Source organism: Podarcis filfolensis (genome assembly GCF_964270895.1).
Source record: "Podarcis filfolensis genome assembly, chromosome: 3".
NCBI lineage: Eukaryota > Metazoa > Chordata > Lepidosauria > Squamata > Lacertidae > Podarcis > Podarcis filfolensis.
Genome location: NC_139606.1, coordinates 95,200,832 through 95,216,903, shown reverse-complemented (window position 1 = coordinate 95,216,903; position 16,072 = coordinate 95,200,832). Strand labels below are relative to the sequence as shown.

General features: G+C 40.3%; 1 protein-coding gene across 7 annotated transcripts in view; it reads right to left on the bottom strand.

Annotated features, from left to right (window-relative positions):
- USH2A (usherin) overlaps window positions 1–16,072 on the bottom strand; it is a 432,455-nt gene that overhangs the window by 270,897 nt on the left and 145,486 nt on the right. For all 7 annotated transcript variants that reach the window (XR_014545784.1, XM_083604668.1, XM_083604669.1 and 4 more), the window contains one exon: window positions 14,583–14,768. Coding sequence is in view for 6 of the 7 variants with exons in the window: in XM_083604668.1 (XP_083460794.1) it covers window positions 14,583–14,768 (186 nt within the window). In the remaining variant the exon portion in view is untranslated. The remainder of the gene's footprint in view (window positions 1–14,582; window positions 14,769–16,072) is intronic.

The window sequence follows — 16,072 nt, the reverse complement described above, 5'->3', positions numbered from 1 at the left end:
TTAGGAATTTTGAACAGATAATTGTTTCACTTGAAATAGTATACGGTACTTCTACAGTATACACTTGCTATTTAATAAAACTTATTAAAAAACAGAAATATAATAAGAAAAAATCTCTATATTTGAGCTGCATTTCATATACTGCCTAGCTGTTGTGTTTTTTCATTAAGAATGGAATGTAAATGAAAATTTAAAAATCACAGCCTGATGGTACAACACTGCTGGTTTTTCTTCATTTTCTTCAGATAAATCAAAATAAGGCCTCAAGGTTTGTCTTCTGAAACAGATACTAAATTAAATATTACTAATGATTAAACAGGGGCTATTTTAATAATAAAAACTTGCTTTGCATACCAAGTGGACCTCTTGTGCTAGGTGTGATTTCAGTTCGCTGCTACACTCTTAACTTTACATCCATATTTAACAAATGACATTATTCAGTTTCATGGGGTCACTATGTCAAAATGTCTGTGTTGGAATTTTAATTTATTTCCAAAGGTTCCCTTCACTGGGCAGAAAGAGTGGTACCTTCAATTGATTTACTGCCTGTAATCTACCATGTGTTTTTTTTATAAAAAAAAAGACTAGAACTTTTGCTGTGACGTAATATTTTTTAAAGGAAGAACCTGCCTGCATTGCAGTAGTATTATACAGTATTATACTGCAAATATGACAAGGGATCAGAGTACTCTTGTCACAAACTAAAGGTTCAGTGATTAAGACAGAATTTTGTAGATATAGCTATTCATATGCAGTGCTTTTTTTCTTTAAAAAATGTTTAGGGGTATTCCCATTTTGACTGAAGAAAACCACAATTTTATGGTTCAAATTGAGGGAAATAAATACAGTAAATGGACAAAAGTACAAAGATTCACACAAAAATTAGGGGTATGTGTACCCCTGTCTGCCCCCAGAAAAAGCACTGTTCATATGTATGGTATTTTTGATTAATTTTATTCTACTGTTTATTAATTTTTTTATGCTTTTATGAGTGTTTATGTTTGACAAATATGTAAATTAACAGTACAAACCTATACATGTATACTCAGAAATAAACTTACTCCCAGGAAACTGGATCTACTTTATATTGCTGCATCCTTAAAAAAACTGAAGTTAACTTGGGAAGTCATAATTATCTGATGGTGACGATGATGATGATGATGATGGGTTTTATAGATGAACACATACACCGTTTTTAGTCCCAATGCTACTCTGCAATCAACTCAATTACAATCCACATTCTAGCTAGAAATGTGCTAATTTAGCTTTTTTAAAATATTGCGTAGAGCTCTGTAGATGTTATTGGTGAACTCTAGCATATGGGCATACCTGGATATTCATAGCGCAATATAGAACTGACCAAAATTCAAGACAAAGTTTTTTTGGGGGCCCCACATCCAGTGCTTCATCATCTACTCAGCTGTCATAACTAATGCATGATTATGTTTTAAGATAAAAGTTCTTCCTAAAACCCACTACAAGTACCTATGACAGTCTCAGAATATTTTCATAACAATGCATAATTTAATTTGCTCAGCTATAAATTAATGTGTGTGTACATCAATGAGGATCTTAGTTATGGGGCTGCTGACTTTGTACTGCAGGATAGGCAGGCGCTGAGTATAAATTTCACTGACTGACTGCAAGTGCAGAGGAAATGAGTGGGTAATGAGAGCAGAGCAGCCAGTTCTTTAATTGAATTAAAAGCTGGGTGACACCAATGCAGACACCTGTCCAATTACAGACAGGCCAAGGTGTTTACCATTGCTGTACAAGCGATTTGAAGATGACAGAAATCTTTCCGCCCACAGATTAACATAATGAAGGAGAACAGATTACAGTGGATGCTAGCCAAACAGCTAGGTTGGCAGCTGAGAGAGGAGGAAAAAGTACCTTACTGAACTATGTAAATAAGAAGTGTACTTTTTTCATACCTACCAACTGCAGGCATTTGTGTGAGGCAAGGGGTGCAGCCAGAAGGGTCAGATGCAACAGATTTCCCAAGACTTTATTCAAAGCTAACGCATTTCGTAATCACATCTGATCTACCAAGCATTAGACGGACGTGTGTCTTTCGGTATTTTCTGCCCGCTGCTGCCTATTTTTTAACATTTTTCTGGTAAGCAAACAGGAACACGGCTATCCTTCAAAATCCACTTCTTTCTGAATTGTCCTCAAGCCAAAAGGTGTCCACAAAAATTCATATATTAATTAAAATAACATACAAAACTACATTTTATTATGAAAAACGTGTATGTGAATGCATATGAACGTATCTGTACTGAATTCCCAAGTGACTTTTTAACTCCCTGTGTTAAAATAACAGCATACGCTGTTTAGGTTGCTACTAGATTGGGACCAAGGGCTGCAACATTGAAGCCAGTTAGATATTATAACAGGGGTGGGGAACCTTTATCAGCCTAAGGGCCACATTACCTTGTGGGGAACCTTCTGGAGGCCACAGGCCAACAATGAAGGCAAACACAAGAGAGCAATGGATGTGACTCTGATCTTTGCACAGTGAGCTAATTATAACCATGGAAAAATTAGCTCCATCCAGGCAAGCAGAAGGCATTAGCACAGCTCAGGGGCACATTTCAGCCAGGCAAAAGCACTCAAGGAAAGCTTGGTGCAAGGTTAGTAAAGTGTGTGGCCTGGGATGGGGAGATGGCTTAGAGGGAGTTCTGAGAGCCAGACAAAATGAACTGGAGGACCACACCTGTCCCCCTGCATTGTAGTCTCATGCATATTAGAGACACTTACCAATTAACCACACAGACCCATTCTCATGTTGCCACTCTCTGAACCTCTCATGGAGGAGGCACGTGAAGAAAGGCCTCAGATGATTGTCACCAGGTCTGGCTTGGTTAACATGGGGAGAGGAGGTCCTTGGGGTATTTCAGGCCTGAGCCATTTAAGGGTTTATATGTCAAATCTAGCAATCTGAATTGTGCCCAAAAACTAATTGGCAGCCAGTGCAGTTGAGCCAGGATTGGGGTTATATGCTCAAACCATCTTGCCCTGGTGAGCACCCTGGCCACTGAATTCTGCACCAGCTGAAGTTTCCACACTGACTTCAGAGGCAGTCCCACATAGAACGTGTTGCAGTAATTTAACCTAGATCAGCATATTGCTGACAATGTACTCCAAACCTCTGGATGACCCCAAACAGTGGTTTCATGTAGATGCTTAATGGGATGGAGAATAAATCAAACCCTGAGGAACCCCATAATGAAGGTTCCACATGGCCGAAGAGCACTCGCCAAGAAACAACCATCCAAGTAGGACTGGGACCACCATAAAGTAATGTCACCCACCCCCCTTTGAGGTTCATCTGCGTTAAAGGGGAGTCAAGATCCCGGTGGATGCAAGCAATTTTATCCTCATATTGCTTTGCAAACAAGTCAGAGTGAGCTACCATCAGTTCTGCCACCTCCTTCAGGCCAGGCTGTAAGAGGCCCCTCACTACCCACAAAAGCTCTGCCATATGGCACAAAGAGGATGTAATAGAGGCAACAAAGTATGTATTGTTTGCTGCCTTCACTATTACTAGGTAGGCTTGATGATGAGCCCTCAACCAGAGTTTGATTGCATTTGATTGTTTTCTTCCATTGCGTTCAAGCAGTCTCCCAGCTAATTTCCTTGCCCTGAACTAGGAGTTTACTGGGAGTCAAATGGGCTCCATGAAGCAGGAGAGGGCTCTCAGAGACGATCGTGACAATGGCCCAAGCCATTCAGATGTTCCAGAGCAACCTTTCTCAACCTGTGGGTCCCCAGATGTTATTGAACTACAACTCCCATCACACTCCCATCACCCCTAGCTAGCTAGGCCAGAGCTCAGGGATGATGGCAGTTGTAGTCATAGAATCATAGAGTTGGAAGAGACCACAAGGGCCATCGAGTCCAACCCCCTGCCAAGCAGGAAACACCATCAGAGCACTCCTGACATATGGTTGTCAAGCCTCTGCTTAAAGACCTCCAAAGAAGGAGATTCCACCACACTCCTTGGCAGCAAATTCCACTGTCGAACAGCTCTTACTGTCAGGAAGTTCTTCCTAATGTTTAGGTGGAATCTTCTTTCTTGTAGTTTGGATCCATTGCTCCGTGTCCGCTTCTCTGGAGCAGCAGAAAACAACCTTTCTCCCTCCTCTGTCTGACATCCTTTTATATATTTGAACATGGCTATCATATCACCCCTTAAGCTCCTCTTCTCCAGGCTAAACATGCCCAGCTCCCTTAGCCGTTCCTCATAAGGCATCGTTTCCAGGCCTTTGACCATTTTGGTTGCCCTCCTCTGGACACGTTCCAGTTTGTCAGTGTCCTTCTTGAACTGTGGTGCCCAGAACTGGACACAGTACTCCAGGTGAGGTCTGACCAGAGCAGAATACAGTGGCACTATTACTTCCCTTGATCTAGATGCTATACTCCTATTGATGCAGCCCAGAATTGCATTGGCTTTTTTAGCTGCCGCGTCCAACAACATCTGGGACCCACAGGTTGAGAACCGCTGTTCTAGAGGTTGGACAATGCTTCAACTGGAACACCAGTCATATCAGTTGGAAAATCTCTCAGGGCCATCTGGAAACCCATTTGATCCATCAGCCTCCAAGAGCAGACCATCCTCATAGGTCCCCCTCCCCTACAAAGGGAGAAGGTGCTGAAAGCCTACATCTCAACAGGATGTGATTTGACCATGACAAGGGGCTGCTGTCAATACTGAAGCCCACGGAACATGAGACTTTTGCATGCAACAGAGTTATGGATTTGACCTGAGAGGGGTTTTGAGGGGACAACTTAAGTAGATTGACCATTACTGAGGGGTATTATGTATGAGGGATTATATGGGGGCTGGGAATTCAAGCCAACCTTACCCCACCTCTAACCTGTTTTATTCATAAGCTACCAAGCTCTCTCATCACAGTCCCCCATAATATCATCACATTCTCCATGTGATACCCAATTGTCTAAGAACATAGAGTGAAGAAGAAGAAAAGCATTGAAATGTGCTGCAAATAAATGAGGGGGGGATGGGGGAAAAGACAGAAAGGCAGCAGGTTTTTGCGTGGGATTTTGCTTTCCCTTTAAAAGCCCATGTAAAAATTGTCAGATCACAAAAATTCAGTGCTGCTCTATATAAACTGCAATGGAACCCCAAAGCTCAGTAACATCAAACCACTAAAATATAATTTGCTATTTAAAACAAAAAAGCTCATTCTGACATTTTTCTTAAAAAAAAGAAGAAGAGATAAACACACATGCAAACATCACATTTAAAGGTTTGGTTCATGCATTTGCTTATGTGCTGCAGATAACTGAAACCCTGTGTTGTTGCTTCTCTTTTTTAACCCCACCACTGTGGTGAGTCACACTTTGTTGGTGTTAAGCGTTAATGCAAAATGCATTAGCGCTTAGTGGTGAGATCTCTGGATCGGCTGGTTCCAAAGAGCTTAATAGAGAAGCCAACACTCCAGCATTACATGGGATGCTAACACTTTGAAAACATCAATAATGCTTACTTTATGCTTATTGAATGCACTTTCAAACTGCTCCCTTCCATCACTGGAACATTAGAGGGAAGTTCTATGGTTCCATTTCTGACCCTGCTTTGACATCTGTTTATCTTCTGTTGCATTTACATTAGATTCACTGATGGCTCAAAAGCTATGGCCAGAAAGTCTAGTTTTCCGAATGTGCTAAGAACATTTTATTTGTGCGACTAACACCAAAGGATTAATGCTGTTATTATATCCAAATCAGTAAGAGTCAAACTGACACAAACACAAAATCAAAATTATTGAGTCAGTATAGGATCAAGAACACCCACTTCACTTCATGGTCACTTTGGGAAATTTAACACTGATTTGTTCTTTTTAAAATGTTGCAATACTACATGACAGTATGTTGATGGGGTTCTTGGATTCAAACAGAAGCTGGAACTTTTGATAGTAAACAAATAAGTCAAGCATCCCAACCAGAGAACCAAAAACAAGCCACATTTTTCTATGAAAATATTAAAACAACACCACAAAACAGATACACCCCTATCTATACAAGAGAGTTCACTGTCAAATTTCCAGATGTTGAGGGCGTAGCCCATGCCGCTGAATCCTCCTAAAGTGGTTCCTCCCCTAAAGGAACCTTTGACAGATGAACACACCACCTAAATTCACCCTTTGAGCATAAACTGCTGCAACTACTTAGAGAGATAAATTGTGTTTTGCCACTTCTTTTTCCCATTTGAAACAGTTTGTCATAATCTATATGAATGTGTCATTGTGTAATGCAACTTTCCTTTCTATTATTGCTCTGTCTCGCCCAGGAGTGGAGGGAGGAGGATACCAAAATAGGAAACAAAATACAGAGTTGGGAGCTTATGGTGTTAGGCAGTCAAGCAAGTAAATTCCATGTACCCCCAAAATATACACATTTTTGCAAAGTAATTCCCCCCAATATAATGCATTTTGTAAGTTTTCACTAATATATTCATTTTAATGCACACTTTACCTCAACACATGCATGTTGGTATGCCTTACGTGGCTGAAGAACTGAATTGCAAAATTTAGAAAAATGTGAATACTGAAGGATGGCTGTGTTTCACTTCAGATACAGTTATGGAAAGTGCAGATGAGACAGGTGCACCTTAAACTGTGATCTGAATTGAACTGCTCCCCCATCCCAAATCAAGATGGAACATTTATTTGAAGGACCAAAGTCGATTACTGGACACATGGACTGCTCTGTGCCAACCAATGAACAAGCAAACATTGTAGCTATTGCTCGAACAAGTTTTGGTTTTTTTGCATCAGGTCTGTCTTACATACGGTTGTGTAATTAGTAAACACTGAGAGCAAAGATTATTTCCCTGACATCTTTTGAGCTCACATATTTGAGAGGGTATAATAAATCTCTCCTCTCACCATGCTTGTCCTAGGCAAGGACAATGGACAATTACATTCTCTGCACTGACTGATGAATGTATGAAATGATTGTTCTTTCTTGCTGTGAATGTCACTCAAAAGTGGCTAGTAGAAACTGGAGCAATGATGGCATGGCACTTCTGTCTTCTATGTCTCCCTAAAGCATATTTCTCAATCTGTCCACAGGGTGGTGAAGGGAACGCAGCACTGGAACTTCCACAGTAATGGCCGGTCCCTAATCAACACAATATTAATAAAACAGTTTGGAGACCATTACAGGACTTCCTTGGATTAGTGAAACCATGATTTCACTAATGTATTTAGATTTATGATCCTACAACAGGGCTAATATCAATGTAATTTAATCATACTTCTATGCTCAACTATAGGTAGAGTCAACCACTGGGAGGTGTGGGGGAGAAGAAGCCTTTCATCAGAACCCTTTGCTTCTTAGGGGACAGTCATATCCAACCCAACAACAGTGAAAAGTTATAACTGCAAAAAAGGTTGCCTAAGTTAAACACTGCCGTAATGCAGATATTAATATGGGGCAGCAATTGGATGCAATAAAAGCTGACTCCTTTTGGAATAAAAAATGTCTAAACGCATCTTTACTAACCAGAACTTATTCAAAACAGATATAAAACAATCAATGATACATCCAGAAATTTGTATAAATCAAATGCATGGTCAAGCATAGATTCTTCTTCTTAAATACCGTATTGTCCCCAAATATAAGCTGTACCTGCAAATAAGCCGCACCTTTAAAATTCAGGGGGTGGGGGAGGAAAAAAGACAATACCTGAATATAAGCCGCTCCCTTAAAATTTCACAGGCACTCACACCTGTAAATGGCAAATGTAGAAGACAATCCTACGGGTATCATTCCCCCGTGCTGCTTCGGGGGGGGGGGGGGCAGCCACGCCGCTTTGCCGACGGCCTTCCTCCCTTCCCCCTTCTTTCTGGTGGTTTGGGAGAGGCATGGAAGCCACAGTCATGATGGGGGCCGTTGTCCCGCACCCCTGATGGCCCTCGTGGTGCCATCGGGGGGGGGGGCTCTCTGTATTCCAGCCTGGGAAAGCAAGGCAGGGCCATGGACCTAGGGCAGCAATATCGTAAAAGCCAATTTTTGTAAGGTTGTGAATACAAGTGACATTAACTTTTTAAGGTCAGAATTTGGGGGGGGGGAGTGTGGTTTATATTCGGGCCAATGCAGTATATAACAGAACATAATTACGATCAGAGCAAAAATCTAAACTCTGTCTCTCCCATAGCCTGCATTAGTCTGCATCCAGCCTAAGGTTACGAATCATTATCACACCCTTTCCCCACTATTCCTGGGAACAAAAGACAAAGGCAACTCCCCTTCAAAATGGCCCAGGATACCTTAAGGACCCAGGTGCTTCTGGGCTCTTGATTCATTCCAGTCTCCTGCCCATGGCCCAATCCTGACAGTAGCGAATTATAGCACTCCACCAAGGATATATAGTTCTTGGCTGCCCAACCACTACCCCTGACACAGAAGTCTATACCTTGAGACTTGAACCTCAACCTCCTGTTTGCCTTTGAATTGCGCTTTCCCACTGAACAACTAGTCTACACAGAACACTGCCTGCTGTGAAATCATTGTTGTAGCTTTTATTCTTCTTTGTGTACATGGCCCCTTCTCCTTGACAAAGAGAGACCTCTACACAAATGTGAGAGGCATTATTCCCACAGCAGTATTCCAAACTTTCTCATGGGAAGCATCCAGGGACTCAACTACATTAGTAAAGAAACAGCGATTTGAATGCGCTATAAACATGCAACACCAGATGGCACTAGAGAGCAGGAAATTTTAAAACACGATTTTCCATAGAGATTTTTTTTTCTTTTGTTATAACAATCCAATTTCTGACTTATTGATAGCATTTTTCCCTGTGTCTAGATCCACACCAGGCTGTTCATCTAAAGATTTCTACCTACAGTACCATGGGTAAGATGCATAAATGTTATTGTTGTCTTTATTTCTATTCCATACTTTAAAAAAGTGACTTCTGTATTTATTGTTTAATTATTTCTTCTATATTTTACCCTGATGGTTTTACCCTAAGCAGTGGCTCTTCTAAATAAATAAATAAAAATAACCCAGGTGGCCTGGGTTATTTTAGACCACAACAAAAAGCAATTGGATGATCCTTATTCCGCGAGGATAATGCACAAGTATTTTGCAGATACATAAAGGGAAGGAGACAAATTATGGGAATTTTGATTTGGCAATACTGATTTTTTAGATTGTGCATTAGATGATACAATGGTAAATACTGAGTATCAAGCAGGAAAAGCATTTTTCCACTTGTCTGACTGCAGATCTGATTCACTGAGGCTTGAAATCTCATTTGCAAAAGAGGCAAAGTTCAGCTGAAGAAAAGTCCAGGAAAAGTATTCAGGAAAGTCATTTCCCCCTCTGGCATACAGGCATATGAATCTTCAGAAGATATCATATAATTACCCATACATGTATGACTTCCTGGAATAACTGCATAACAGTGTAGCCACTATTGTATTTCTATTCCACTGCAGTTTCACATACACTCAATTCTCAGCAATACACAAACACACGCATACACAAGTTCCCTGTCTGATGAGGTGTCTCACTACTACAAAAGACTTACAGTTGTCAATAAATATTTGTGCTCTTTTTAAAAAACAACTACTGCCACAAAACACGCTATAGAAGGCTATTTTTCAAGGATACTTCATATGTTAACTTTTTTCAAATATGGATAACCCAAGTGACAAAAAACATGTGTCTTGCATCTAGAATGAAACTGGAAATCCCTGCTTACAGAGGCTCTGGAATTCAATGAATTTGCACTTTCAATATTATGCTATCCATGCACTCATCCCCTCATCACACAGGAGAAGTGGAGAACCTGTGACCTGCCAGATGTTGCTGCACTGCAACTCCCATAATCCCTGGAGCTGATGGGATTTGTAGTTTGGCAACATCTGGAGGGCCACAGGTTCCCCCTCCCTGCCACTGAGAGAAGACACCAAGTACACTGAGGAGATCCTGTACTGAAACAAATGTTGGATCTCCCTGGCCTTCCAACATAAACCCTGCAGGATCTCCCCGTGTCCATTAAGCATCTCACACCTCTTCCTCATTGTCTGAACAAGGCGTACAATCTTTGCTGGCTCATTTCCCCCCCCCCCCAAAAAAAAAAAACCCACAGAGAATGAAAAAGGCAAACCATATTTTTAAAGTACAATCTAAAAAGTAACAACTGTCTTTTCAGTGTTAGCCATTTATAAAATATACATTCCCTGTATATCCGCTTTAGGAGATTTAAGTTGATTTGCAGCCTTTTCCTTTAAAATAACAAAACATATTTTCAAGCGAAGCAATCTTCTCCACCAAGGAAACAAATGCTTCTAGCACAGGTAAGCCTGCCCTTATGGCTTTCTGATTTATTGGCACAACCTGAGCTAACAGCCAGCAGAGTTTCAGTTCCTGTGAGGTTTCCCATGTCCTCTGCATTAACTCATGTGTTAGTAGGTGGCCACCTATCGAACACATTTCCAAACACCTGCAGACCTGCCCAGCTGTGCAAATTGCTTTGCAATCAACCTGCAAAAGGCAAGCAGGAGAATTCACATCTGAAGACCACTAGATTTTTATCAGCTCTTTCAAAAAAAACCAAGTTGGCCAGAATTCTGTTACAAGGTTTCTACAAGATTTAGGCAGAGAGTTCTGCCTAAAGCTCTGAGATTAATAATGACTAAACAATAGCAGAGCTAACCTTGGCAACTATGCTGACTATGAATTATTATACTCAGGGTCAGCCCAAACCATTTTGGCATCTGAGGCAAACCACAAAATGGTGCTGCTGCCCTCCTGCCAGGAAAGAATGGGTGAATGAAGAACTGCATCAGGAACAAAGATCTGCATCTGAAACAAGGAGAGGAATCAAATCAACCTTATCTGATAGTTGAAGGAAGAACCAAAGGCCTGGTCTGGTGGGGAAAGGGGCCTGCTGTAAGTCACACCGAGTAGGTGCAGACCCCCAGGAGACCCCAGAGGGTAGCCCCGCCATTTCCCCCCTAGGGGTGGGAGGAGACCAGCAGTGCCTCCTATTCACCAAGAGGGCACGAGGCGGCAGATCTGGCCTCCATGGACAGTGTATAAGCTAAACCAGCTATAGCTTAGGGCTACACTCTCTTGGGGGCCCACAAAAAATTAAAGGAAAAAAAACCTGGATGTACATTTCCAGAATATAAGATAAAAAACAAATAAAACAAAACCTACATACAACAACTGTGTTTTGTGTTGTGTAGGTTCCTGTGATCTAAGTAATGGGCCCCATCTGCTAGCCTGCTCCCTAAAATATCACTGGTTTGCTCATTTCTGTATATAGGGTGCCTACATTCTGCTATTTATAATTATTACTAGTTTGCATCCTATACTTACACCTATTATTATTTCAGGTTATAGCAAGTTTCTAGAGACTAGATTATGAGTCTTTGTAAATTGTGTTTCTAAAGGAACTTTTATTATTGCCAAATTCCAATGTGTTTGCATTATTAAGTTTGTTAAGAATAAAAAACATTTTAAGTTAGAGTTTAATAATTATTTCACTATTAATATACTTCTTAATTGTATTTCAGTTCAACAATTACTTTGCTAAAATACTTACTTTGTTATGTGCAAATGGCTTTAGATACCTATTAGGTCCATAAAACACCGTATAGCATATATTCAACACAAAAAACAGTGACAATTTGTTGTTGACAAAGGACAGCTGGACATATAAAGGGCCCCATTACCTTCAGTAGCTTACGGCCTCATCAAACCTAAATCCGGCCCTGTCCATGGAGTGTGCCACAGCTGTCACTGCTACCATGGCAGCAGCGCAGGCAATCTATTCCTTGGAAGCCAGATCTTCTGCCCCTGTGGATCCTGCAACCTGAGGCCATCAACTCATCTTGCCAAATGGGTGGGCTGGCCCTGATTGAACTTTATTTTTAACCTAATTTATTTACTGCCTTTCAGTTTGCAAAAGGGACCCAGGGTAGTTCACAATATTAAAACAACATTACAAAACTAGTGAGCATTAACTCAAGGAGGTAGGAATTATAACAAGTGGAACATCTGGAAGAATAAGAAGATCTTAACTGCACAAGTCAAAAATGAACCTTTCTTAGGAAAGAAGTTTCACAATTTGGGTGTTGCAATCAAAAAGGCTCAAATTACATTTATGGACACCGCTGTCACTTCACACACACCTTGTATTCACATTAAAATAAAGACTACCGATGTCATCAGTTCTCATAAATAGGCATGAAACCTTGCCCCTGTTCCCCACTGATGGATCCTTTTCTTGGGTTTGTTCATCAGTAACTAAGCATGCAACTTTACCACATCAATTGTCACATGCAAAGTTGACACTTGTCTGAAAGCACCCCACACGTTGAAGAAAGTTAAACATTTTTCCTTTTCTCTTTCTCCTAATAATATTTTCCCCAGAAAATTATTTCAAACATATGACTGCCCCTCATGTATATTATATTTGCTCAGCAATGGACTATGTTACTCAAAATACTTTAAAAACCTCAGTTATCAAAAGGCTTTCCCTTTTCAGCTGCAAGCAGTTTTACATAGTAATATTTTATTTACGGAGATAGAGTCTGTATATTCTAATTAAATATTTTGCATATATTAAATATTTACCTAAAACATTTAACCTTCCAAAATAACTTCACAACTTTGGGAATTCTTCCCAGACTGGGTTTGGGTAAATTGAACTCCAAAGAACTATATAAGGCAGCTTTTGGTTATTATTAATCATCTTTTTCATGTTCTATATCAACCCTGGGCTGAGACTGACATGAGGTTCACAAATATTTCATAATGTGTATGGGTTTACTATTAAAAAGATTTTTTTAAAAAACCTATACTGAACATACCAAAAAATAATCTTTTGGACCCTAGGCAATGATGAGATCCTGATTTTAATGTCACCTAAATTCAAAACTTCTTTTTCTGTTCCCTTGATGACTGATACCTTTTAAATCAAGAACAGAATCAATGACATAAACTGAGCAATAAGTAGAAAATGCTGCTGTTTGTTCAGGATTATCTTGTGGATATCAATAAGGAGAACTGTCATTCCCCAAATATTTGTGCTGACAGAATCTTTTCATGTGAATTTAAGCAAACATCAACTAAACAGGTATAAGCACATGGCTGAACTGAAAAGTCCTTGAAATACATCTGCTTGACCACAGTGCTCTCAAAAGTTAGCTTGCTGACTTTTAGATTTGATTACCGCATGATACCAAAATCAGTAAGATGTTTTTATTAGTAATGGAGAAATAAAATGATATTGCCACATTTATTTTAAACTACTCATTTGCCAGCAAGGGGCTCCTGGAAAGCTGAAAGCTACACATACATACCTAGCCCCTAACCCCTTTCAAACATAGCTAAAGCACAAGACAAAATACACAAAAATTAAAGCACAGGACTTCTTAGCCAATCAAAACAATCACTACCAGCAAGCCCCATCAATAGCCACCATCTCCCACCCAAAGAAATGGTTCAGGTAGGGTGGTACACTCTTTTGCTCATTCCCCTTCCCTTTTTTCTGTGTAAGAAGCCACAGAGAGAAAAACAAACAAAGGTTTATAAGGGAGGGGGCACTGAATCCCTCCCTGTCAATCAAGCCAGCCTAAGCCAATCAGAACCATGAATTCTTACTGCATTCACAAGCCAATCACAGCCATCACTTCTTCCTGTGGTGTCATTTGCAGTACAGTGGTACGAACTCAGGTTATGAACTTAATTTGTCCAGAGGTCCGTTCTTAACCCGAAACCGTTCTTAACCTGAGGTGCGCTTTCGCTAATGGGGCCTCTCACTGCCGCCGCGCCATCAGCACACGATTTCCGTTCTCATCTTGGGGCAAAGTTCGCAACCCTAGGTACTACTTCTGGGTTAGCGGAGTTTGTAACCCGAAGTGTTTGTAACCCGAGGTAACATTGTATGTGCCAGAGAGAAATATTTTACAGTAGAAGCATTGTTTACTCGTATGTGGCCGGGGGGTGGGCAGCGAACAGGTGGCCCAAACATGTATGTGTTTGCCTTATTTTGCTTACTAGAATCCTTTTTTAAACTTTCTGCCTATTTTCCTTGAGGCCCTGTGCCCTCCCCACTTTCTTTGGATCTCCCTTCCCTCCTGACATTTTCCTGCTTCTCAAACATGAAAGCTGAAAAGGATACTCCAGACAAAAGAGAAGACATTCTCCAACACCAAAGCAATTCCCAATCCTGTTATTTCTAAGGGGCATTGCCTTGAAAACAGAAGGAAATTCGTGGAATATTGCCCAAACAACATGAGCCAATAAGCCAAAGCAGCCATCTTTTACTCAGTGACCCATAAAAAGGCTTCCATGTTAGGCTTCCTCCCCTGTCTGAGCAATAAAGATATGGGTTGTTCCTCTCTGTGTATTTGCTTTTACGTTGTCCTCCCTCTGGCTTTGCTTCACTCCACCCAGTGGACTTGTTCTCTTTCTCTCATACTCTAAACACTAAATTATTTTGCAGGGTCTGAACACAGTTGCTCATCTCACCGCCACCAACAGATTAAAAGTACTGCTTTACACACATATTTATTGGCACGTACCTGTGAATGCACTAGCATTAGAAATCTCCGTTCTGACAGTAGGTATGCTGGGATCATCTTTGCTGGACGCCTTTAGAATGTACTTCTCAATTACACCTTTGACCCCAACCAGTTCGTCCCATGTAACCTCAGCGCTGTAACCATTTATGCTGTGAGCTCGTGAGGGTGTTGGCACATTTTGCGGGACTGTGAAAGGATAAAAGAGGAACAGAAAAAACAGCAGTCCTAAGAAGACTGTTGCCCCATTCTTCACTTTTAATAGTTGCAGTAAATCAGATTCGCCATTAGCATAAATACAATTTATTAGAGTTGTAACTTTCCAGCATTGATTTAATATGACTGCACATCTTGAGCCATTCACTTTTAGCTATATTTCAAAACCATCAGAACTCCATCACATAACATTCTTCTTTGCCTAGTTCAGGTTTTCAAAAAACATTTAATGTATCAAACGTGTTTGAAACGTCACTCACAACAGAAGAGGGTGGACTGTAGAAGTTTAAACAATATAATGATGTATCCAAGTAAGAACAGATAATTAGACTGTTATTATACACGAGCATTTGAAATTTCATTGCTGAGAAGTAAAAATTTTGCTAAAATGATGTCTTTTTCTAAACAACTGGAGTTTCATATTTTCAGGTTCCCAAATTACAAAACCTAGAGATATTGCATGCAATCCATCTAATTCTGTATTATCAATGGATAGGTGTCCGTTAATGTCAACAGATGGTGGGTTGCAGGGACTTAAGTTATCATTAAGAAGGAAACAAAGCTTGAGATTTTGCAAAAATATGCCTTTGCTTTGGGTCAGTTCAAATAACAAAGTACAGGTTGCTGCTTTTTTGTTTTGTTTTGAAGATGATTAAAATAACTTTCAAAGCACAGCTCGTGTAAGTCTTGCAACTCTTGTTTTTTTTAAAAAAAAATCTTATTTCCAATAACTTTTAACTATTTATTAGATATTGCTACATCAAGTAAAGATCTGGCCAGAAACAACTTCATCACAGATGACTGCACAATGGATGCCAAGGAAAGGCCCAAGGAACTCTATGGCAGGATGATGGATGATAGTTTTGCTATAAATGCATGTGTACTCTAGAGTCCTGGTGATTAGGACTGCTGTAGCCTCTCAGCATCAAGTGCCCCTCTTTTATGCCCTGATACCTTAAGACTCATTTAAAAAATAATCTGGTAGGAGGGTAGTCTGTGTAAGGGGCATCAGTATGCTAAATTTCAAAGTGTTTGCCTATGTTTCCTCCTGAAATGAGCAATGATCCACATGCAAATCTTCAGGTTGCTGACAATACTACATTAATATATTGATTTTATTAGTTCTGAAATGTATCACAGGGCAAGGTAAGGTACTGTATAGCAGATGGTCTTCTCATAGGGGACACAACAAAACTGACTCAAAAATAATTAAATAGTGCAATTATTTTCCAGCCCTTGGGAACATGTAGCTGTTCCGTGCTGTGGTCAGATTGTAA